This window comes from Halichondria panicea, chromosome 7, assembly GCF_963675165.1.
Source record: "Halichondria panicea chromosome 7, odHalPani1.1, whole genome shotgun sequence".
Taxonomy (NCBI): domain Eukaryota; kingdom Metazoa; phylum Porifera; class Demospongiae; order Suberitida; family Halichondriidae; genus Halichondria; species Halichondria panicea.
The window spans coordinates 2,206,849-2,230,761 of record NC_087383.1 but is presented as its reverse complement, the minus strand read 5'-3'; the positions used below and the strand labels follow the sequence as shown (position 1 = coordinate 2,230,761).

The window sequence follows — 23,913 nt, the reverse complement described above, 5'->3', positions numbered from 1 at the left end:
TGCTTTTTAACCAAACAATCCGAGTACCCGAAGCCGCTACTTACCTCAAGGCAGAAACATTTTATGCCACAAGTTGTTCAGACAGGTATAATGTTACACTCCGAATACATCTGATGCAAGTAACGATATACGCTCGATACTCACTCTCTTTTATTATGGACTGAATTTTGTATGTATGAAGATGTTTAGATTAATGGATCACGATTGGTTGTTATGGTAAGGTAGTCTACTTTGCATGGCTGAACACCCTTGTATTAGCTATAATTACAAGCACTGCAATATAGGACAACCAACCTGTATGTCTGTTTCTGAAGTACTACTCTTTCAGTGTTTACATTGGAGCGTTTTTCCCATACCTCGATTTACAAGCTGACCATTGAAAGCAGGGTTAGAGATGAGGAACACAGTGATGGCACTATCAGGGTGTCCTCTCTGGTGGTGGGTTGGGCAAGTGTGTGCCTACAGCTGTTAATAAATACTTCACTGATTGACGTCTGCATTGCTCCCAGGGTACATGCATCTATTTTAATATACAGGTTGGTTGTTCTGTTGAAGCTTTATGACCACTTTGAGCAGCTATAATTATAAGCACTGCAATAATTATGTCCCTTGTAATCTGCTCTTTCAGTGTCTATACTACTAATTATTGTATAATATTATTGGAGCTATTTTCTCTTCTGTCACTTGCAGTTGCACCTCGAGGGGAAGCTCAGAGTTCTGGAGAATTGGACCAACAGCTGTGATAAGTCAGCGCTACCAAAGGTGAGCTCAATCACTTTAAGAATAAATGTCTTTGAGCAGTATTGGTCGCCAGAGTTGAGAGAGCTGAGATCTCACTATAGGGAAAAGTAAAATTGTTTCCTTTATAGTTTTGATCTAGTTGGTAGAAGAAAATTATTTTCAGAATACCTAACACCTTATAGGCTTTGATAGTGAGCCTCCATTTCTAATTAAGATCTGATTGCACAAAATCTTCTTATCAGAGAGTACCTGTATTTCATGTGACTCATCAATAGCAACTGAATGCCATGGCCTACCATTGATGCTCACAACAAAAGCCCCTTGCTGGTACATTGCTAAGATGGTGGTGGGCATTTCAAGCAAATCAGCAATATGGGCGTGAGATTATTCTCTCTGATACGTTTGCTGGTCAAACGCTGTGAAAATAGATGCCATTTTCTTTATGCATGATCCAGCCAGTGTGTATATGGAGGGTTGGGCAGGTTGTCTAGAGGAACTGAAGTTCATTTGTATACTTTTAGATTCGTTAAAATGTTGTACACCAAGTGGTGTGTGGTGTTTTATTGGTGAGCATTTTTAGTTAGTTATGTAGTACGAATAAAATAGTGCATGTATTTTGTGCTTGTGCACAGTTCAATTCCAGTGCCTTACAATTCTCATTCTCCTCACAGCAGCTGTCCAGACGGAGGACCATGTGTCCGAGTCTTCTCTCACGTGACACTACGTCCCACCAGCCCTGGTCTGAGGCCCCTCCCCCACAACCTCCTCTCTCACTTTATCCTCACACTCAAATCCTCAACCAAGTCCGTATCTTTTTGCTCCAAGATCATGTGACGAGTCCTTCAAAGGTTCATGATGTTCCTGAACGAGCAGGAGGTGAGAGGAGGAATGGTCAATGTGCAATGTTGTTTGAGAGTAGATTTTACCAAATGCATATTTTGTTTTCATACCTCCTAGATTGGCAGTGAGAAGAAATCCAGTCCTCTAGACAGTATCAGAGGGCCTCCCTCGTTCCTATACCACCCACAGAGGTGAGAGATACACATGTGCAGTGTTTAGTGGCCTTAAATAGATCTACTACCGTATTTGCTAGGTATTACTTTTTTGCTAGTGAGCTGCATTTCAAAGCATTTAGCAATTGATCATGTATATACTGTATGATCTATGCTCTGAATAGCCGATCTGATGGTGTACTGTGTGATTACACGTACGTACTATCTCTTTATAATAGTTATTGCAACAACCCTGATAGCAGATGCCTATTTAATACCTAACCTACAGTCCAACTTTAAGCTGACCTTTATCTCAAAGTGGGAGAATACCGTTAAATTTCATTGCCAGATTTTCTGTAGTTGACTGTACATGCACGTCACTATTGTATGTCGAGTATTCTCCACCTGGCAGCAACTTATTGATGTTCCCCTGTCAGGTTGAGGAGAAGAGTGAGACCATTCAATGTCTAGAGGATGACCTGCTGAGGGAGCTGGAGGAGAAGCTGCTCGAGAGGTCTCAAATCATGGACCCGGGTGTCATGGCTGAGCTGGTGAGAGAATTGGAACTGGCCAACAGCAAGGCAGATGTGAGTTTAGCATGTACATGTATACACTCGGTGAATACTGTATAATTAATACATGTACAGTAGACTCTCGTTAATCCGGCCACCCTTGCGACAGTGCAACTTGGCCGGAATAGCGCGGTAGTTTGCATTTCAGAATATAGCCGCGGCTTATAATCAACCTACCTCGAATATTAATGACTAATTTTGCGGTTTTGTCTCGAGGATAATAAATAAAGATAATGAATCATTTCCTCTCTATTACAATGTAATCCCACAGCTGTGTTTGCTCACAAAACGGTTTACCTTTTTTATAACTTTCATTGTAGTGTTCATGAGCATCCCGCTTCCTACCTCTCATTGTACACCCCAACCACTCCCCCCACACACAGTTTTTCTGCTAAACCACACCCAAAATGTATACGTATAAAATTACTAGTTTGGGGCAGCAGGTATACAGAATAGCGAGTTGGCCACATTTCAGGCCGTACTTCAGAGAGTCGGAATAACGAGAGTCTACTGTACCTTTATTATAACTACTGTACCACTACCACGATGTTGTGATGGTTGTATCTGTATACCTGTGTGTGTACATGACCACCATGCAATCTATTACCCAGTCTGCTGTGCAAGAGAGACTTGTGATGGAGGAAGAGCTCAAGAAGGCACTGGATCACTGTAAGGAGTTGAAGCAGAGCAGTGTGCCTGCAGTGGACGGGGTGGACATATTCGAGTGCTACAAAGTAACGGGAGAAGGAAGAGTACTTGAAACAGGTGATAAAGTGGTACAGTATACCGTACCGTACGTATAGCGTCCTGGGTATAGTTTCCGTGGGCAAGCTAAACCTTGACGAATATTTATCACTCACGAAAACGTAGGCATGGTTGACCGGAACGCGTGCAATGCAGTGGAGCAAAGGGAATTTTTACACACGAAATCACTGCTGCACCACGCCTATGTTTTTGTCTCGGATTTTTTATCCCACGAAAATGACCTGCTATACAGTATGTACTGATTATGGCTTAGGCAAAATACACAATACATGATGCCGATTGTGTCTAGAGACTATTGCCCGTTTTTTTTCCCCATATAAAGGTTGCATTTCTGGTACTGTATCAGTTAGTCAGGGTTTCATCTATTGGGGGGGGGGGTGGTTCTTCCCCCCATGTTGTAGAATAATGACATCATCACATTAGTACTACATGTCACCGCATTAGTTAATGTGCATGATTAACTAAAACTGTGTTAAGCATGTTGTAATCAACTCAAAAAGAAAAAAGTGGGCATAGCCAAACATTTTGTGACGCGCTTACGCACTCCCAAATCTCCCCCCCCCCCCAACTTGTTATCCTAGATGAAACCCTGTTAGTGTATTAGAGAGTACAAGAATGATTTGTCAGAACAATCTCATGTACCTCTTTGGTAAACATACACTAACTGTGTTGTACTGACTTTCATTGAATCACACTGTATCACACGTCACTCCCCTTGCAGCTGTACAATGAAGTACATGGCTGCGATAAAATCCTTCAATGTTGTGGATAGGCAATCAGCTGTCTACTGACCAGGTGTGTGTGGGCGGGGAATTGTGCGCTCAATAAGTGATAATCCTTATTAGTTGCTTAAAACCTGATACACAATTTAAGTCAATCAATTTTTACATGCCCCACAGAGACGTAACCTATTATAGCTGTGCTCCATTTGCCTCGGCTGGAAAAAAGGTGAGTCAATTAGTGACTTTCTATGACATTTATTCCCGGAACTGAATCATAATAATAATTATGACTCTCATTGTACCCCCCACAGAGGGTTCTTCCTGCAAGCATCGACTGTGGACCCCCCGGACAGATAGCTGGGTATCGACGCGTACTCTGACGTGATCAAACCAATCATCTGCATCAGTGTCCATGAGATATGCCCTTACAGTGTCGTTAAGTAGAGACTTGGCTTGATACAATAAAAGGCGTAAGAACTCAGTCATAATTTTTTATTTGCACAATACTTTTATGTAACGGACCGTAACTTCAAAATACAAATAGTATACGGTTTATTTTACTGACAGTATCCACAAATGCACGGATTACCCCCTTTTTGGGGTAATGTACGCACATGTGCATACAAGGTATTCCAGGCCGCCTTTCTCTTCGCGGCCTGGAATTGAGGCTAACCACCACGATGTTGTGATGGTTGTATCTGTATACCTGTGTGTGTGTACATGACCACCATGCAATCTATTACCCAGTCTGCTGTGCAAGAGAGACTTGTGATGGAGGAAGAGCTCAAGAAGGCACTGGATCGCTGTAAGGAGTTGGAGCAGAGAAGTGTGCCGATGGGGTATACTCGAGTGCTACAAACAACAGGTGATAAAAGTGGTACAGTATACCTGTACAGATTATGGCATACAATATGCACTGCATCTATGTACATTACTGGACTAGACTGTTTTTCAATTTAACCATAATCATAAATTTTTGGTAAAAAAATGCCAAATCAGCAGAAAATTTGACCCTTTCGTAACTTTCCATGAATTGTCCGGTTATCTGTAGGTTTAGAGTTGATCATGTTTTTCTGTATACCTTCGCGCTGTTTGAGGCTGAGAATGCGGCCCTGTCAGTAATGAACCCGTGCATTCAGGAAGCCTTCAAGAAATCAAGTAAGAAATGTGATTACCAGAACTGAATTTGTGGTCAAATAGTTGAAAGTGTGTATGTACGAATGATGGTCATGTGATGATGGTCATGTGTGTTTCTACCTTCTACTAAAGTATCGTATGATCTAAATTGCAAATTAGCTATTTTCGTTGCCATGCAGAGGGTATGAATATACATACACTCATTGTACCCCCCACAGAGAGTTCTTGCGAGCATCGACAGTGGACCCCCTGGACAGAAGGCTGGGTATCAACAAGTACTCTGACGTGACCAAGCCAATCATCCATACATCAGCGTTCATGGAGATATGCTCCACCCACTCTGTGAGTCTCCGTATACTTGAGTAGCCGTTATACTAGCATACTTCTATTAAACAACATGATAATCATCACATGTGCCATTAATTGCTCTGGTACGTACTTTGTCCACTGTTTGACTGAAGCTCAGACTCTACTACTAATCTAGACTTTAACAATTCCTCCAGTGTGAGGCTATATTAACTTATTTTTATGCCCCAATCTTCATGGAGGGGCATAGCAAGCAACTTTAAAGTGGTCAGGCCAACTTACAATTAAAGGTCAACTGTTTTTGTACTATTGGAACTTTTGCATACAGTGGTGAATTTTTTACCTAAGAAAAAGGCCATCACTTTTCCTCACCAAAACAGCATGCGCATTATCACTTACAATATTTACGACCATTACTATACCCAGCTGCAAAAAGTGGTTAGGCCAAAACCTGACCAGCCTGACCTCTTGCTACGACCTTGATCTTATGCAAAGTTATGCTATAATTATGTGAACATTTTTTCTTACTCGCCCAGGTTCAGATTCGGAAATGTTGTGTTTGAGATCACATCAGGCAGATAGAGAAGGTGGAGCTGGTCCTCCAGGTGAGGGTGTGTGTACAGGTAGATGGTAGGTACGTAAAGTGTTCAAGAAGTTTACTGCCTTGTGTCAGGTATAGTGTTGGTATGCTTGTACGGTGTATGTAAGTACATGTATTCATTTGTCTTACAAATACATGCATTCTTTGTCTTATACACCAGTTGAAGTGTTTCACTTCCCTCTCTTCTCCCCACACAGGACCTCCTTCAGCTGCAATACGAGGGCCTGGCAATCATGAAGATGTTTGGGAGGGCCAAAGTGAATGTTAATCTGCTCATCTTCCTCATGAACTTTTAAAATCCTCAGAGTGTTAAATTGGATTTCATTAGCAAATTGCATGTATTCATTGACAATTGCATGTGAGCATTCTTCAATTATTTATATCATCTGCATGTACTATTGACACGTTGCAATTGATTAATTAACGACCTAATGTTCTAACATACTATGTACTTCGCTACTTTTCTCTAAATTGTCATTGAATGATATAATAGTCCTATTCGTTTAAGAGCCTGGAATTTTGATTGCTATTTGAATTGTGCTGAGCTGGCCCACCCTTTTACATTGTAAAATCAATGTGTTTTTGCTATGGTGTATGGTGGGCCGTTTGTTTCAAAATTCAAAATTAATGTTATATTTTCATTCAGATTACAATACATTCATTCAAGATGCATATACAGTATTCATTTAAGGTCAGTGGATCTTTGGATCAATTTAAATTTGTTTTGGGCAGAATTTCAAATCGATAGAAATTTATATATTTTTTGATTTTGAATATTTTGAAACTGCAAGAGTACATGCAAATGAGTGCATTCTACTTTTAATTTCTTGAGGAAGAATTGGTCCGAGTTTCGTGCAGAAAAAGCATTTTCAATTTTTGACCATCACTAGCGCTTATAGCATCCACAGGGTTTGCTTAAAATGACCTTTGTACTCTTGAGAAGCCATGCTCCAATGCAATGCTAAATATAGCCAGAATATAACCTTGCCAACTGCTAGCCTTGTATCCCAATCACCTCCTCGAGGCTAGCCAACTGCACGACTCTGCTATGTATAATATAATAATGTACTTCCTTAACTGTACATAATTAATATTATTAAACATTTCAATGTTGAAGGATCAATTAAATTATGATATTATTGTGTGTGTGTGTGTGCAATCGAACAACTGTATGATTATATGTATAGTACCGTCTGTATGCTGGGAACACTCATCTATTGGCCATGGTACTTGGAACACCTATACAGACAGGGGGTGTAATTGTCATTGTCAATCAGGGTGGGATACAACTGTTAACATAACCTGTACGCATACAAGCTAGGTGCACATAATACTGATTTTATAACAGACTATAAAGTGCACAGCTTCTTAGAGTACAAAGGTCATTATAAGCTAACCCCTGTGGGTGCAAAATATGAAACTGCTTTTTTCTGCACGAAACTCAGAACCAGTTCTTCCTCAAGAATTGAAAATAGAATGCACTCATTTGCATGTACTCTTGCAGTTTCAAAATATTCAAAATCAAAAAATACATAAATTTCTATCGATTTGAAATTCTGCCCAAAATAAATTTAAATTGATCCAAAGATCCACTGACCATTCAAGACCATGCAATTGTCATTCAAGATTTTAATGCATTCAAGTCGACAATAATTATTCAAGATATGCATGCCATGCATGCATATACAGTCATTAAAACACAACATTTATAAGATGTCCTTTGCTTAATGCTCAAAACTCGAAGGTCGGCAACGAACCCCTGACCTCTTGTTAATTTTCGTCAATCAATGTCATGTTTCTGGTTTGGGAATCACCTTACCACTACTGAGGGAGCGAGTTGATTATTGTGAACCCCATTTCCTGTTAATTAAAACAACTACACCATGCAATAAAACCACAAAGTGTGGCTAAAGTCATCTGAAATTATGCATGTTTATGCATCCATCAAAATCTTGAATCTTGAATGAATAATCTTGAATGCTCTTGAATGAAAATTGCACATCTTGAATGAATGTATTGTGATTTGAATGAAAATGTAACATTTGAATTTTGAAACAAACGGCCCACCATATTTTGCAGCCTCTGCATTCTGCAATGCATGCGCTATTATTCTAAATAAAGGAAGTTTGTAAAATATTGAAGTAAGAGCTACACAATGGTTTTTGTCCCAGAGAGTGTTTGTCAACTATCAGTGAGCTAGCTGGTCTTGAAGATACCTACTATATACACAGTAAGTGCATGCAGTAGTAGTAGAATTGTGTAGAGATGTTCCACCATCTTTGAGCATTAGTTTGTCAACTGTCAGTGAGCTAGCTGGTCTTGAAGATACCTACTAGCTATATACACAGTAAGTGCAGTATAGTGCAGTGCAGTAGTAGTAGATCTAAGAGGTAAACTAATGCTCAAAGATGGTGAAACATCTCCTCTACACAATTCTGCAGATGACTACTATATGTATATAAGATGTTCCATCATTCTTGAGCATTAGACTACCTCTTAGATCTACTACTACTGCACTTACTGTGTGTAGACGTTGTTTGTTTTGAATGTTATAACCTACGAAAATGACCTGCTATATAGTATGTACTGAATATGGCTTAGGCCAAATACACAATTTATACATGATGCCGATTGCGTCTACATTACTTTGACAATGGCCGTTTTTAATTTTGCCATGTAAAAGGTTGCATCTTTGATACTGTATCAGTTAGTCAGGGTTTCATCTAGTAGGGGGGGTGGTTCTTCCCCCCCCCCCCAAATCTTGTAGAATAATGACATCATCACATTAGTATTAAATCAACTTTTTTTAAGTGGGCATAGCCAAACACTTGCGCTTACGCACTCCCAAATCTCCCCCCCCCCCAACTTGTTATCCTAGATGAAACCCTGTTAGTGTATTAGAGAGTACAAGAATGATTTGTCAGAACAATCTCATGTACCTCTTTGGTAAACATACACTAACTGTGTTGTACTGACTTTCATTGAATCACACTGTATCACACGTCACTCCCCTTGCAGCTGTACAATGAAGTACATAGCCGCGATAAAATCCTTCGATGTTGTGGATAGGCAATCAGCTGTCTACTGACCAGGTGTGTGTGGGCGGGGGGTAGAATGGACTGTGCGCTCAACAAGATTAATAGATGATAATCCTTATTAGTTGCTTAAAACCTGATACACAATTTCACATGTCCCACAGAGACGTAACCTATAGCTGTGTTCCATTTACCTCGACTGGAAAAAATGTGAGTCAATTAGTGACTTTCTATGACATTTATTCCCGGAACTGAATCATAATAATAATTATGACTCTCACTGTACCCCCCACAGAGGGTTCTTCCAGCGAGCATCGACTGTGGACCCCCCGGACAGATAGCTGGGTATCGACGCGTACTCTGACGTGACCAAGCCAATCATCCATACATCAGCGTCCATGGAGATATGCTCCACCCACTCTGTGAGTCTCCGTATACTTGAGTAGCCGTTATACTAGCATACTTCTATTAAACAACATGATAATCATCACATGTGCCATTAATTGCTCTGGTACGTACTTTGTCCACTGTTTGACTGAAGCTCAGACTATACTACTAATCTAGACTTTAACAATTCCTCCAGTGTGAGGCTATTAACTTATTTTTATGCCCCAATCTTCATGCAGGGGCGTAGCAAGCAACTTTAAAGTGGTCAGGCCAACTTGCAATTAAAGGTCAGCTGCTTTTCTACTATTGGAACTTTTGTACAGTGGTGAATTTTTTACCTCAGAAAAGGTCATCACTTTTCCTCACCAAAACAGCATGCACATTTTCACTCACAATATTTACGACCATTACCTACCCAGCTACAAAAAGTGGTGTGGTGTAATTTAGTAGGTACGTAAAGTGTTCAAGAAGTTTACTGCCTTGTGTCAGGTATAGTGTTGGTATGCTTGTACGGTGTATGTAAGTACATGTATTCATTTGTCTTACAAATACATGCATTCTTTGTCTTATACTAGTTGAAGTGTTTCACTGCCCTCTCTTCTCCCCACACAGGACCTCCTTCAGCTGCAATACGAGGGCCTAGCAATCATGAAGATGTTTGGAAGGGCCAAAGTGAACGTTAATCTGCTCATCTTCCTATAAACAAAAATCGACAGAGCGTTAAATTGGATTTCCACTACATTCATTGACAGTTTTATACGTACAGTGCATGTGCTCTCTGTGACACTGTAGGGAGCATTGAATTTAAACCATCATTATTACTGTGCTATATTGACCAATTCCAACTGATTTGTTTTTAGGTAATTGTTATGTAATGTGCCGACATACTTCTAGTCTTCTGTGCACTAACTGTTTTGTAAATTGTCCTAGTAATAATATAATTGTTGTCAAAAGTAAATCATGTCGAGATTAGCTTCGATCCTGGCCCAGGCCGCACTTCTCTTGAAAGCCTGTGAAGGAGGCTAGCTAGGTGGAGATTATAGCATTATTACAATAGTGTATTCAGTTACATACATACAGCTAGTGCATGACATGCTCTCCGTGTCAGTAGGAAGCATTGAATTCACTCGTCACCATCTGTACATGTGCTATAATTATATTGACCAATGATAGAGATTAGATGCATAACACAACAAATTAATTAACATTTATTAATTAATTAATAACAACAATAATCATAATATAATTATAACTAAACATTAATTATTAATAATAATCAATTAATTATAAATTAATAATCTAATGAATACACAATTAATAATCAATCAATTAATAAACATAATTAATCTCGGGTAGTCCATTTCTCTTCCTCTCTTTGTTAGCGTCCCTGAATACTGTCATGCTACAGGATATTAGGTGGTCGGGTATGTACAATCGTGTCAGTTCAGAGCAGTGGGTGGTTAGATGTCTGGCAAGCGTCTTCATTCCATCTTCTGTTATTGAGTCATTACCCCATATGCCCCCAATGTCCAGTGTTTTAATCTTGTTGATCAGTCCAGTTGATAGCTCCTCGATACTCTGATCAGTCAGTTCACAGTCATCCAAGTGCAATCTTCTCAGAGTCTTATTGACTGCAAGTCCAGCAGCAATGTGACGACAGCTAGTCACTGTGTTACCAGACAAATCAAGATATTCGAGGGAATTGTTTGTATTTAGAAGTTGATAGAGGGCAGCTCCATTGTCGTCTGATATTGTTAGTGAGCAATTAGCCAGGTTCAGTGTCTTTAATGATGTGTTAGTGGACAAGGCCTCACAGAGTGTGCAAAGTCCATTGTTACCAATGGCATTATAAGACAAATTCAATTTAGATATTGAACTAGTGTTCTCGATAATCTCGGCAATGTGTATCCCTGCTGTAGGAATATCATTATTAGAGTTGGGACACTTGCAGAGTCCTCGGGCCAGAAATTTGCAGCCTTGGTCATCAATAGAGCAATTGCTGAGGCTAAGTGTGAATCCATTACTGGTGTTGGAACAAGCTGATACGAAATATCCAACAGAGAGGCAGTCAATGGGATTCATTGTAGTGTAATCAAGATCTAGATTGTGATTAAGAAGATTAGCCACAAACACACACAGTCGCGAGTCTTCAGCTTCGTACAAACAATTGATGAGGGACAACAAAAGGGGCTGCTCACGATACTTCTTCTCTTTCTCAGTTTTGACAATCTTTCTAACCAGATCAAAAACAGTGGCTGGAACTGGACACAAGAATCGAGGTAGCAAGCTGAGGATTGGTCTACTAGTTCTCAGTTTGGTGATGCCAGCATAAAACTGGAAGACTGCACTGAACCGAGGACTACCAAACAGCTTCTGGAATACAGAAATTTGTTGCTTGGGAGACATGAGAGAGATGTGGATTGCTGCTAGTAGCTCTTGAATAGACAGATGGAGAAAGCAGTAGTAAACCAGATGACCATTGCTAATGATACTGGGAACAGTTTGTAATAATCCAACGTTTGAAATCTCCTTCGGAATGCGAAGAGCGGCCAAATCACCGTCAGTAAATGTTGCTTTGTTTTGTTCAATCCCATGATATGCAAGTTGACACATTTGTATGGTCTGTGTTCTGATTTCTGAGGGCAGTGAGTCTGGGGATGTGATGTCTCCCACTGGAGTGGTCTTCCCCAACCTATCCTGGAGGTATCTTTTGAGAGAGCTCTGGACGAGTGATGTGAATATCCCGTGGTTGGATGTGGGGAGTGAGTGGTTGTCAGAAAGGAAGCAATTAACGACAATGGAAGCATTGAGGGGGAGGTAGCAGCTACCTTCTACCACTGGGTTCTCTCGAATTCTCTCCAGTAGAGTCTGCACAGCTTGTGAGTCACCTTTCAGACACTCCTTGAAATACTGTTGTAGTTCATGTGGAGTGAACCCCAACACCTCCACCCTGGACGATACACGTGGGTGGAGCTTAGCCGAAGACGACGGGCGAGATGTTACAATTACAGCTGATTCGTGTAGCGGACTTTCTCGTGACATGTCTGGTCGAATTAGTTTGTTGATGATTGAGTCTCTAGGGAGGTCAGAAGAAAGTTCGTCCCATCCGTCCAGCACCCACAGTACACCTTTGCCATACAGTGACATAATTGCAGTTTCTGTTTCATTAGCCATCGCTTTGTTTGTGCAGGGAAGTAAGTCAGAAATTGTAATGGCTTCTCTAACAAGTGGATCTCTCAGTTTCACGAGGATTGCAATATCAAACTCTTGGAACAGTTTCCTCTTTGCCCACTCCTGACAGATGTGTAGAGCAAGGGTGCTCTTGCCAGAGCCGGGAGCTCCTTCAATCAACACAAAGTTTCGTCTATCCCCAATCTCAGAGAAAATATTTGTCAAGTTAACTGGAGTTTTTTGAAGTAAAATATCATCAATTTTCCCCCTAATTGTTAGCCTAACAAATTCATCGTCGATTCTTCCTCTCTGTATTTCTTCTTTCTGAATCATGGCTAGTTTGAAAATTTTCTTTGTTGGGACAGGAGGCCATTGTGTGGCTGATGTGGATACTTGTGCTCTGTAGAGACTTTGTAGATAGTCCCTGTACGAGGACAACTTGTGGTTCATCAGGACCCTCTCTCGGGAGGGGGGACACGAGGTGGTGGAGTCTGGAGAAACAAAACAATAGGTGAGTACCATTCCTGGTGATAGTTAATAGAGAATTGTATGTGTAACAATAGCAATTAAGTTGAAAGTCCCTTATTTGGTTGCAATCACTCCCACAACGTATGGTACCACAATGACCACACTCTCACATAACAGACTCACATTTGTCAGACAAGTACTTGCACACTTGAACAGCAACGTCTCCTTTGAGCAGGGAGAGTATGATGAGTAGCAGAGCTTGGAAGGTGGCTTGTAGTTGGTTCTTGTTCTGCCAGTATTCTAGGGCAAGTTTTATTCCGGCTTGAGTGCGGTTTAGACGTGTTTTAGCCTTCACTTCGCTGACGTCAGTTTTCTGTCCAGGCGACAGCTCCAGCTTTTCAAGATAATCATCAGTGTTATCGAAACATGCTGCTAACTCGGGTAGATATCTGGTTCCTTTATTGCTGTATTGAGCTGCTCATCAGTCAGTTTCATTTCTGTCTTCAGATCGTCAATTGTGAGCTCTGAAAACAGATAGCAAGCACACAAGGTTAGCAATCACCAATGAGAGTTTTATGCTTTAGCAATCATTGGGTTTATCCTTTATAGTAAACATGACAGTCTTTATACCTTGGTTCTGCTCTTTAGTGGCCATTCCAGCAAATAAATCTGTGCCTTGCAGCTAGCTAGCTCTGAAATATATTGGGTGCTTGTTGTTTTTGGCATGACTTGCAAAAAAAGTGGGTGTATCTCAGATATCTAAGACTGAGATACACCCACTTTTTGCATTTACCACCACACCCACCAAAGACATATTGTTTTCACATACCCCACAGAGTACGTACAGAGCTAGAGCTAGCTAGCTAGAGACAAAACCTGGCTCCATTGCTAAAGTATTACAGCATTCTCCGGCTGGAAAGATGGTGAGTTAATTTATCAGCCATAGATGATTGTCTGGTTCATCTCTTGGTTTACGTTTAATACCTTGTATTAAAGGTCGTGGATCATGTTTTCTGTTCCTTTGCACGGTTTAAGGCTGAGAATGCTGCCCTGTCAGTAATGAACCCGACGTATTCAAGTAAGAAATGTGGTTACCGTAAGACCTTTAATTAAAGCGGCACTTTTTAAAACTTATTGAAGCCAGAGATCGCTTCTTTTGGAGGTTGAAAATCATGTTGAAGACCTGGTGTCCATTTAGACTCGCTGGCCACTCCCATCATCACTATCTTGAGGATTGGGACTGGTCAACTGCCAATCTGCGAGTTGTTCTCATTACCGAAATCGGTAATGACCAATCACAGTGCAGAAGCAATGTCATGTGACATATTTCGCCCACGTAATTCGTTGTAGTTGGGCTGGGTCTTATTTTGTGTTAGATAAACCACAGGACATAACCCACATTCACTTGATAGTTACGCAACTTTGGTCAACCGCACAAACCACAAGATGATGTCATGCAACTAATTAAAATTCCACAAGAACAACTCGCAGATTGGCAGTTGACCAGTCCCAATCCTCAAGATAGTGATGATGGGAGTGGCCAGCGAGTCTAGTGTCCATTATTTAGAGGGTCTCATCTAATTGGAGGTACATGTAACTCTATCTGATAGCCTCGTGGAATCAGCTATACTATAGTACTCTACGTTGCTAAGCACCACTCTAAATAATATTATAAGTGCCAAACTGGAATTATGGTTTTTTCTTGTTCTATTTGTGCGCCACTGAAAATCTTTAACGGCGCTGTAATTAGAAGAAAGACGGTATAGTAAGTGTGTTTGTTTGTGTGTGTATTTTCACTTGGATGCCATTGCACTGCGTTTACAGCTAGCTAGGATAGATAGCCTCAGCAAAAAAAGTTATTTGTTTTGACAGATTTTCAAATGGTAAAAAGCTTAGTTGGGTAAAAGCTAAGAAGTATAAATTAAACCTTGTACACACATGCATTGAAGCTAGCTAAATACAGTTTCATTTTAAAGCTTGATACATCAAATGCGCACTATACAGCCACGCTTGAGTTCTGGCTTCTTTACTGTGAGACTACTCTGGTCCCGGTGAATGTCCGGAGCGCTATAGCTATTCGTTAACACATAAAGCTTAGTTCCATTGTATGCATGTCTGACCAAGAACCACTGCCGTTTTCGACTGTACTTGTCATAGCGTACGTTGCACTATTATTGTATAGATGCAGTAAGCGGTCAATATAAGTTCCGTTTATGTAGTACGCCAGTACGTTTACACTGTATTAAAAGCGTTGCAATTTACCGTTGCACGTTGCAAGTATACATTTTGCAAAAAAACAAACAAAGAGACAATCCTAGTCACCTCGAGTATCGTAGCTAGACTAGTTACTTAGCTATATGCTGTACATACTTGATGCTATATGTTTCAATATAAAATTATATTGTACATTGTACATTTATAATTATTATACATACTAGATCTACTGCTTTTCACATGTACATTGTAGTTGTGAGACGCCAACTGCCCAGAGGGAAACCACGCCATTTGCAAAAATATGCCTAATTCCCTCTCACATCTAAAGTTCTTTCAAAATGGTGGTCGTACTTTTTTGAAGGTACTATAATTATTGTTGTAAGAATTGATGTGAAAAAAAATTGCAGGATGATGTTGAAAGTGACATGTGTTGGAGAGAGCATTATACTGGACACCCTTGTATGACCAGACCACTGTAAAGTATCGACACAATTGGAGGTATGTATTATTATGCTGCTGTATTGCCACAATGTTTTAATTTAATGGTATAGTGGCTTCGCCCAAAAAAACAATTGCAACAGTATACCATACTTATCTGACTTAAAGCCCCTCTCAAGTATAGTTCCCTTTCAAGTATAGTTATCTGCCTGTATATACAGTGCATCCAGCTTATAGAGAGTAGATTACCACAAATTTGTGAGTAGCTGTACTTAAATGTAAATATCTTTCGATTGGAACATTTCTAAGAAATGGTGTTGATACTATTGTGTAGGTGAGTTACCAAGCTACAACATACTCAAAAATGTTTCCATGGAAACATAAGGTGGTGGGTTTGTGGTGATTAATAGAACAACAACAAATTGTTATAGTGGGTAATGGAAATAAAACAATAATCTTGTACAGCTAAAGTCCTAGACTTCATCACATAATTGTTCAATGGTTTAGGTATCCTGACCATCCCTTTATGGATCTTCCAAATGTTCACAGTGTTTATAATTCATGATTTACTGGTTTTCAGGTACACTTTTGGTTAGAGTAATAACTTCTGAAAAATTAATAGCTTAGCTTTCAAATTTCTGTAGTAAGTTTACAGATAAATAGGCTACATTTTGATACCAAGAACATCCTATATGCTTATTCCATTTGCTGAAATAAGCTACTACTGTTTTGATGACATCAGCAGCTGCAAACCACAAACCAATGCCGCTTTAATCAACCACACACTTAATTAAGAGTGGGTGTACAGTTATTGTACGCCCACTTACGTGGTTAATAAGAGTGTCATCGATTTGTGGTTAGCAGCTTGTGATGTCATCAAAACGGTAGAAAATAGTAGAATATGTAGTTTTTCAGTGATATCTGAACAATGGAATAAGCATAGAGGATGTTCTTGGTATTAAAATGTAGCCCTTTTATTTGTAAACTTACCAGAGAACTTTTAAAGCTAAGCTTATCATATTTTCAGAAGATATTACTCTAACCAAAAGTGTACCTAAAAACCAGTAAATCATGAATTATAGCCACTGTGAACATAATTATGTAAAGGGATGGTCAGGATACCTAAACCATTGAACAATTATGTGATGAAGTCTAGGACCTTAGCTGTACAAGATTACTGTTTTATTACTCTAACCGATCTATCGATATATATAGGACAACGCAGTTTAATTAAACTTTCGTATTAAGCTTTGTTGTTTAGCCCTTACAACGAGTATTGTCGGTGGAGGACAACTTCTCAATCTGCTCTCTATACGAGATAGTTGATGGGCCCGAATATTGATGCTGCTCTATAATAGCACAACAAGACTCATTTGCATTATTATAGTCTAGCAAACTAAATTGTGCGTAAAAACGACTATAATGAGAAGTTCATTAGGAAGAGTATGCAACTCCCACTAACCGTAGTAAGCATTCTGTCTAACCTACATCACAACCACATAGCTGTTGTATAAACTGTTAAAATTAATCTGCGATGAATGGATGAATAAACATGAATGGATGAATAACCGTTAGTGATGATTAGATTAGTTAGATAGCTTTGAGTAGCTAGTTTTAGATAGCTAGTGCAACTGAATAATTGCACACTGTTCTATTAAACTTAGCTAGCTCGCATGCAGCTGCATGCGCTTGTTTTTTTTTGGGAGAGGGGGAGAGGGGGGTGGAACAACCTTACTTTGTTCATGCTATGAATGGATGAATAAAAACGTTAGTGATAATTACCACTAATTGCTTTTTCTTATCAGCATTGTTATTGTTATTGTTGTATCTCAAGTGGCTGTGGTTACATGCAATAGTGAGTTTGCCTCCTGTGTACAGTCTATTGGAGTAGCGTACTCTTCCTCTTGGTCCTATCTGTGTTATATGACTCTTTCTGTAGCTACAATTCTTTGCTTTTGGCACATTATGCACTCGGCATTTGTTATGGATCACAGCAAAGGCTTTTCTTATTTCGCCCCATAATAATTATAAGCAATGCTGTGAATAACCCCACCTCCTGTCAACAGACTAGTGAATGCTATCAGTGGAGGGGGGGGTGGACAACCTTACTTTGTTCATGCTCTGAATGGATGAATAAACGTTATTGATGTCTTATTTCGCCCCATAATATCATTGCAATGCTGTGAATAACCCCACCTCCTGTCAACAGACTAGTGAATGCTATCAGTGGAGGGGGGGGGGGGGGTGGAACAACCTTACTTTGTTCATGCTCTGAATGGATGAATAAACGTTAGTGATGTCTTATTTCGCCCCATAATAACATTGCAATGCTGTGAATAACCCCACCTCCTGTCAACAGACTAGTGAATGCTATCAGTGGAGGGGGGGATATAGATGTACTATTTGCTAGGTATTACTTTTTTGCTAGTGAGCTGCATTTCAGAGCATTTAGCAATTGATCATGTATATACTGTATGATCTATGCTCTGAATAGCCGATCTGATGGTGTACTGTGTGATTACACGTACGCTACTATCTCTTTATAATAGTTATTGCAACAACCCTGATAGCAGATGCCTATTTAATACCTAACTACAGTCCAACTTTAAGCTGACCTTTATCTCAAAGTGGGAGAATACCGTTAAATTTCATTGCCAGATTTTCAGTAGTTGACTGTACATACACGTCACTATTGTATGTCGAGTATTCTCCACCTGGCAGCAACTTATTGATGTTCCCCTGTCAGGTTGAGGAGAAGAGTGAGACCATTCAATGTCTAGAGGATGACCTGCTGAGGTAGTTGGAGGAGAAGCTGCTCGAGAGGTCTCAAATCATGGACCCAGGTGTCATGGCTGAGCTGGTGAGAGAATTGGAACTGGCCAACAGCAAGGGCAGATGTGAGTTTAGCATGTACATGTTTGCACTCGGTAAATACTGTATAATTAATACATGTACAGTAGACTCTCGTTAATCCGGCCACCCTTGGGACAGTGCAACTTGGCCAGAAGAGCGCGGTAGTTTGCATTTCAGAAAATAGCCGCGGCTTAAAATCAACCTACCTCGAATATTAATGACTAATTTTGCGGTTTTGTCTCGAGGATAATAAATGAATCATTTCCTCTCTATTACAATGTAATCCCACAGCTGTGTTTGCTCACAAAACGGTTTACCTTTTTATAACTTTCATTGTAGTGTTCATGAGCATCCCGCTTCCTACCTCTCATTGTACACCCCAACCACTCCCCCCACACACAGTTTTTCTGCTAAACCACACCCAAAATGTATAATTATGCATAAAATTACTAGTTTGGGGCAGCAGGTATACAGAATAGCGAGTTGGCCACATTTCAGGCCGTACTTCAGAGAGTCGGAATAGCGAGAGTCTACTGTACCTTTATTACTACTGTACCACTACCACGATGTTGTGATGGTTGTATCTGTATACCTGTGTGTGTACATGACCACCATGCAATCTATTACCCAGTCTGCTGTGCAAGAGAGACTTGTGATGGAGGAAGAGCTCAAGAAGGCACTGGATCGCTGTGAGGAGTTGAAGCAGAGCAGTGTGCCTGCAGTGGATGGGGTGGACATATTCGAGTGCTACAAAGTAACGGGCGAAGGAAGAGTACTTGAAACAGGTGATAAAGTGGTACAGTATACCGTACCGTACGTATAGCGTCCTGGGTATAGTTTCCGTGGGCAAGCTAAACCTTGACGAATATTTATCACTCTCAAAAACGTAGGCATGGTTGACCGGAACGCATGCAATGCAGTGAAGCAAAGGGAATTTTTACACACGAAATCACTGCTGCACCACGCCTACGATTTTGTCTCGGATTTTTTATCCCACGAAAATGACCTGCTATACAGTATGTACTGATTATGGCTTAGGCAAAATACACAATGGAGTCTGTTCCGTGAGTAATCATTCCCTAGAAGTGAGTGTCTACTGTATGTATGAGACTGTGTACAGTGTAGTAAGAAGTTTCACTCTTACAAATGAATATACCGATAATACGTGCCTAAAATTTATGCCTGTGGGCTTACATTACAAGCATACTAGTATTAACAACATGTCCAATTAACAACGCCATCACGCTATAGTATAGGTGTACATAAGAAATACATGCATGTACCATGATTGTGACCTTTCTCCAAGAAGTAACCCATACAAAGTGCCCACCCAAAAGGTCCACCTATAACAGTACGCATTAATATGCTCCTTTAAAATGGTTTCAGTATATTGCTGCATGTTTCTAAGCCATGCAATTTTGAGAGGCCGCTAATAGCAAGTAGACTGATCATGTGCATATAAGAGTGCCAGATACCGGGTTCTTCTGCACCCTCGATAATATATGTACACGTGTAGTTGTCTGCACTCGCTCCCTATATACCCGGGTACATGTACATGTATTAAATTAACAATAACTTTATGGCTGACTTTGACAGAGCACCCTCGAATAGCTATAATTGTAAGCACTGCAATATGTCCTTTTAGATATTCTGTCACGTACCTCTAAGGGAAGCTCAGAATTCTGGAGAATTGGACAAACAGCTGTGATAAGTCAGCGCTACCAAAGGTGAGCTCACTCACTTTAAGAGTACAATTAATGGTTGCACACCAAGTGGTGTGTTTGTGAGGTCAATTAGTTATGTGGTACAAAAGAGTACGTTTCAAATCCAGTGATTTACAATTCTCATTCTCCTCACAGCAGCTGTCCAGACGGAGGACCATGTGTCCGAGTCTGCTCTCACGTGACACTGCGTCCCACCAGCCCTGGTCTGAGGCTCCTCCCCCCACAACCTCCTCTCTCACTTTAGCCCCACTCAAATCTTCGACCATGTCCGTATTTGTTGCTCTAAGATCATGTGACAAGTCCTAAGTACACCAGGTTTATGAAGTTCCTGCATGATCAGGAGGTGAGAGGGAATGTTTAGCTGTTGCTTTATTTAGCTTTTGTGTACATGTATGTGTTTAGTTTCCTGTCATAAACACTGTTTGTACATGTACGTGTTCTATGCAAAAGTGCTTAGTGACTCTGTCGCCTTTGTAAAACTTAATTATTGTAGTCTGTGAGTAGACTAATAGTGGCTGTATTATAGACTATGATGTGCGTGACCACAATAGACTGCATGGTTTCACTGCATTACTAGTGTTTAAGCTTCCATATACTTCCCCTTTATTATGCAGCCCCATGTTGACTACCTCCCTGGTCAAGTATTTGAGGGCGGTGGCTGACACCTGTCACGCATCAGTGCTGGAGACGACGTTCCCAGGGCAACTGTTTGCCTCCCTCGTTCAATTGCTCCTCATACGAGAGCCCAGCACACAGCTGGATGTGGCCTTACTCTGGCATCGTCTCGTAGATCACCATGCCAACAAAGACAAGATTCCTCTCAACACGTGCGTGGATGTGTGTGTGTGCACCTTGCTATGTTCTGTGTGCATTTGAGGCGTACTAGATTTTATTTGTCAGTTACACAGGTCCATATGAGCTTTTGTCTTAGCTTTCACTATGTGTACAATCATGTGCAGTGCTTACAGCTACATGTACATGTACGTGTATTTATACCCTCCCCTAACCAAAAGTGTACCTAAAAACCAGTAAATCATGAATTATAGCCACTGTGAACATATGTAAAGGGATGGTCAGGATACCTAAACCATTGAACAATTATGTGATGAAGTCTAGAACCTTAGCTGTACAAGATTACTGTTTTATTACTCTAACCGATCTATCGATATAATTATATAGGACAACGCAGTTTAATTAAACTTTCGTATTAAGCTTTGTTGTTTAGCCCTTACAACGAGTATTGTCGGTGGAGGACAACTTCTCTATCTGCTCTCTATACGAGATAGTTGATGGGCCCGAATATTGATGCTGCTCTATAATAGCACAACAAGAACTCATTTGCATTATTATAGTCTAGCAAACTAAATTGTGCGTAAAAACGACTATAATGAGAAGTTCATTAGGAAGAGTATGCAACTCCCACTAACCGTAGTAAGCATTCTGTCTAACCTACATCACAACCACATAGCTGTTGTATAAACTGTTAAAATTAATCTGCGATGAATGGATGAATAAACATGAATGGATGAATAACCGTTAGTGATGATTAGATTAGTTAGATAGCTTTGAGTAGCTAGTTTTAGATAGCTAGTGCAACTGAATAATTGCACACTGTTCTATTAAACTTATCTAGCTCGCATGCAGCTGCATGCGCTTGTTTTTTTTTGGGAGAGGGGGAGAGGGGGGTGGAACAACCTTACTTTGTTCATGCTATGAATGGATGAATAAAAACGTTAGTGATAATTACCACTAATTGCTTTTTCTTATCAGCATTGTTATTGTTATTGTTGTATCTCAAGTGGCTGTGGTTACATGCAATAGTGAGTTTGCCTCCTGTGTACAGTCTATTGGAGTAGCGTACTCTTCCTCTTGGTCCTATCTGTGTTATATGACTCTTTCTGTAGCTACAATTCTTTGCTTTTGGCACATTATGCACTCGGCATTTGTCATGGATCACAGCAAAGGCTTTTCTTATTTCGCCCCATAATAATTATAAGCAATGCTGTGAATAACCCCACCTCCTGTCAACAGACTAGTGAATGCTATCAGTGGAGGGGGGGGTGGACAACCTTACTTTGTTCATGCTCTGAATGGATGAATAAACGTTATTGATGTCTTATTTCGCCCCATAATATCATTGCAATGCTGTGAATAACCCCACCTCCTGTCAACAGACTAGTGAATGCTATCAGTGGAGGGGGGGGGGTGGAACAACCTTACTTTGTTCATGCTCTGAATGGATGAATAAACGTTAGTGATGTCTTATTTCGCCCCATAATAACATTGCAATGCTGTGAATAACCCCACCTCCTGTCAACAGACTAGTGAATGCTATCAGTGGAGGGGGGGATATAGATGTACTATTTGCTAGGTATTACTTTTTTGCTAGTGAGCTGCATTTCAGAGCATTTAGCAATTGATCATGTATATACTGTATGATCTATGCTCTGAATAGCCGATCTGATGGTGTACTGTGTGATTACACGTACGCTACTATCTCTTTATAATAGTTATTGCAACAACCCTGATAGCAGATGCCTATTTAATACCTAACCTACAGTCCAACTTTAATCTGACCTTTATATCAAAGTGGGAGAATACCGTTAAATTTCATTGCCAGATTTTCAGTAGTTGACTGTACATGCACGTCACTATTGTATGTCGAGTATTCTCCACCTGGCAGCAACTTATTGATGTTCCCTTGTCAGGTTGAGGAGAAGAGTGAGACCATTCAATGTCTAGAGGATAACCTGCTGAGGGAGTTGGAGGAGAAGCTGCTCGAGAGGTCTCAAATCATGGACCCAGGTGTCATGGCTGAGCTGGTGAGAGAATTGGAACTGGCCAACAGCAAGGCAGATGTGAGTTTAGCATGTACATGTATACACTCGGTGAATACTGTATAATTAATACATGTACAGTAGACTCTCGTTAATCCGGCCACCCTTGGGACAGTGCAACTTGGCCAGAAGAGCGCGGTAGTTTGCATTTCAGAAAATAGCCGCGGCTTAAAATCAACCTACCTCGAATATTAATGACTGATTTTGCGGTTTTGTCTCGAGGATAATAAATGAATCATTTCCTCTCTATTACAATGTAATCCCACAGCTGTGTTTGCACACAAAACGGTTTACCTTTTTATAACTTTCATTGTAGTGTTCATGAGCATCCCGCTTCCTACCTCTCATTGTACACCCCAACCACTCCCCCCACACACAGTTTTTCTGCTAAACCACACCCAAAATGTATAATTATGTATAAAATTACTAGTTTGGGGCAGCAGGTATACAGAATAGCGAGTTGGCCACATTTCAGGCCGTACTTCAGAGAGTCGGAATAGCGAGAGTCTACTGTACCTTTATTACTACTGTACCACTACCACGATGTTGTGATGGTTGTATCTGTATACCTGTGTGTGTGTACATGACCACCATGCAATGTATTACCCAGTCTGCTGTGCAAGAGAGACTTGTGATGGAGGAAGAGCTCAAGAAGGCACTGGATCGCTGTGAGGAGTTGGAGCAGAGCAGTGTGCCGATGGGGTAGATATTTGAGTGCTACAGTGGTACAGTATAATTGTACAGATTATGGCCTACATTATGCACTGCATCTATGTACATTAAATTAGTACTGGACTAGATATTATTTGTTGGTGAAAAACGCCAAATCAGCATCGTTAACTTTCCATGATTATTGTCTGGTTATATCTGTTGGTTTAAGAGTTTATCGTGTTTTTCCTGTTCCTTTGCACAGTTTGAGGCTGAGAGTGCTGCCCTGTCAGTAATGAACC

General features: G+C 40.4%; 3 protein-coding genes and 1 long non-coding RNA gene across 8 annotated transcripts in view; 2 read left to right on the top strand and 2 right to left on the bottom strand.

Moving 5' to 3' along the window:
• The window catches only part of LOC135339147 (NACHT, LRR and PYD domains-containing protein 12-like), a 34,670-nt gene extending 21,056 nt beyond the window's left edge, over positions 1–13,614 (bottom strand). The window contains exon 1 of the mRNA XM_064535289.1: positions 13,528–13,614. The gene's annotated coding sequence lies outside the window, so the exon portion shown is untranslated. The remainder of the gene's footprint in view (positions 1–13,527) is intronic.
• LOC135338952 (NLR family CARD domain-containing protein 3-like) lies at positions 10,588–13,519 on the bottom strand. Its single transcript, XM_064535046.1, has 2 exons — positions 13,081–13,519; positions 10,588–12,920 (listed from the first exon to the last, which is right to left on the bottom strand). The coding sequence occupies exon 2, from the start codon at positions 12,877–12,879 to the stop codon at positions 10,588–10,590; it is 2,292 nt and encodes a 763-aa protein (XP_064391116.1). The 5' UTR covers positions 12,880–12,920; positions 13,081–13,519.
• Positions 13,615–13,960: 346 nt separating the features above from the next.
• The window catches only part of LOC135339200 (uncharacterized), a 130,126-nt gene continuing 120,173 nt past the window's right edge, over positions 13,961–23,913 (top strand). Inside the window, exons 1-3 of one of the 4 annotated variants that reach the window (XR_010395888.1) lie at positions 14,188–14,662; positions 15,365–15,472; positions 15,519–15,609. This is a non-coding gene — a long non-coding RNA (uncharacterized LOC135339200). Of the gene's footprint in view, positions 13,976–14,187; positions 14,663–15,364; positions 15,610–23,913 lie in introns of those variants that run through there. The other 3 variants (XR_010395887.1, XR_010395886.1, XR_010395885.1) reach the window with 3 other exon arrangements.
• LOC135339180 (uncharacterized) lies at positions 18,865–22,597 on the top strand. Of its 2 annotated transcripts, XR_010395850.1 has the most exons (4): positions 18,865–19,187; positions 20,048–20,129; positions 20,262–20,469; positions 20,769–22,597. XR_010395850.1 is itself a non-coding variant. In XM_064535327.1 (3 exons), the coding sequence occupies exons 1-3, from the start codon at positions 18,977–18,979 to the stop codon at positions 20,368–20,370; spliced, it is 402 nt and encodes a 133-aa protein (XP_064391397.1). In that variant the 5' UTR covers positions 18,866–18,976; the 3' UTR covers positions 20,371–22,596. The 2 variants fall into 2 exon arrangements, 1 of the variants encoding a protein (XP_064391397.1); XM_064535327.1 differs by having other exon boundaries at positions 18,866–19,187; positions 20,262–22,596.

Excerpts from the sequence above, each read along its gene's own strand:
- LOC135338952 (XM_064535046.1), bottom strand. The coding sequence starts at position 12,879 with ATGAACCACAAGTTGTCCTCGTACAGGGACTATCTACAAAGTCTCTAC.
- LOC135339180 (XM_064535327.1), top strand. The coding sequence starts at position 18,977 with ATGGTTGTATCTGTATACCTGTGTGTGTACATGACCACCATGCAATCT. Across the intron at positions 19,188-20,047 it reads AGGAAGAGTACTTGAAACAG|ATATTCTGTCACGTACCTCT; the intron begins GTGATAAAGTGG and ends ATGTCCTTTTAG. Across the intron at positions 20,130-20,261 it reads ATAAGTCAGCGCTACCAAAG|CAGCTGTCCAGACGGAGGAC; the intron begins GTGAGCTCACTC and ends TTCTCCTCACAG.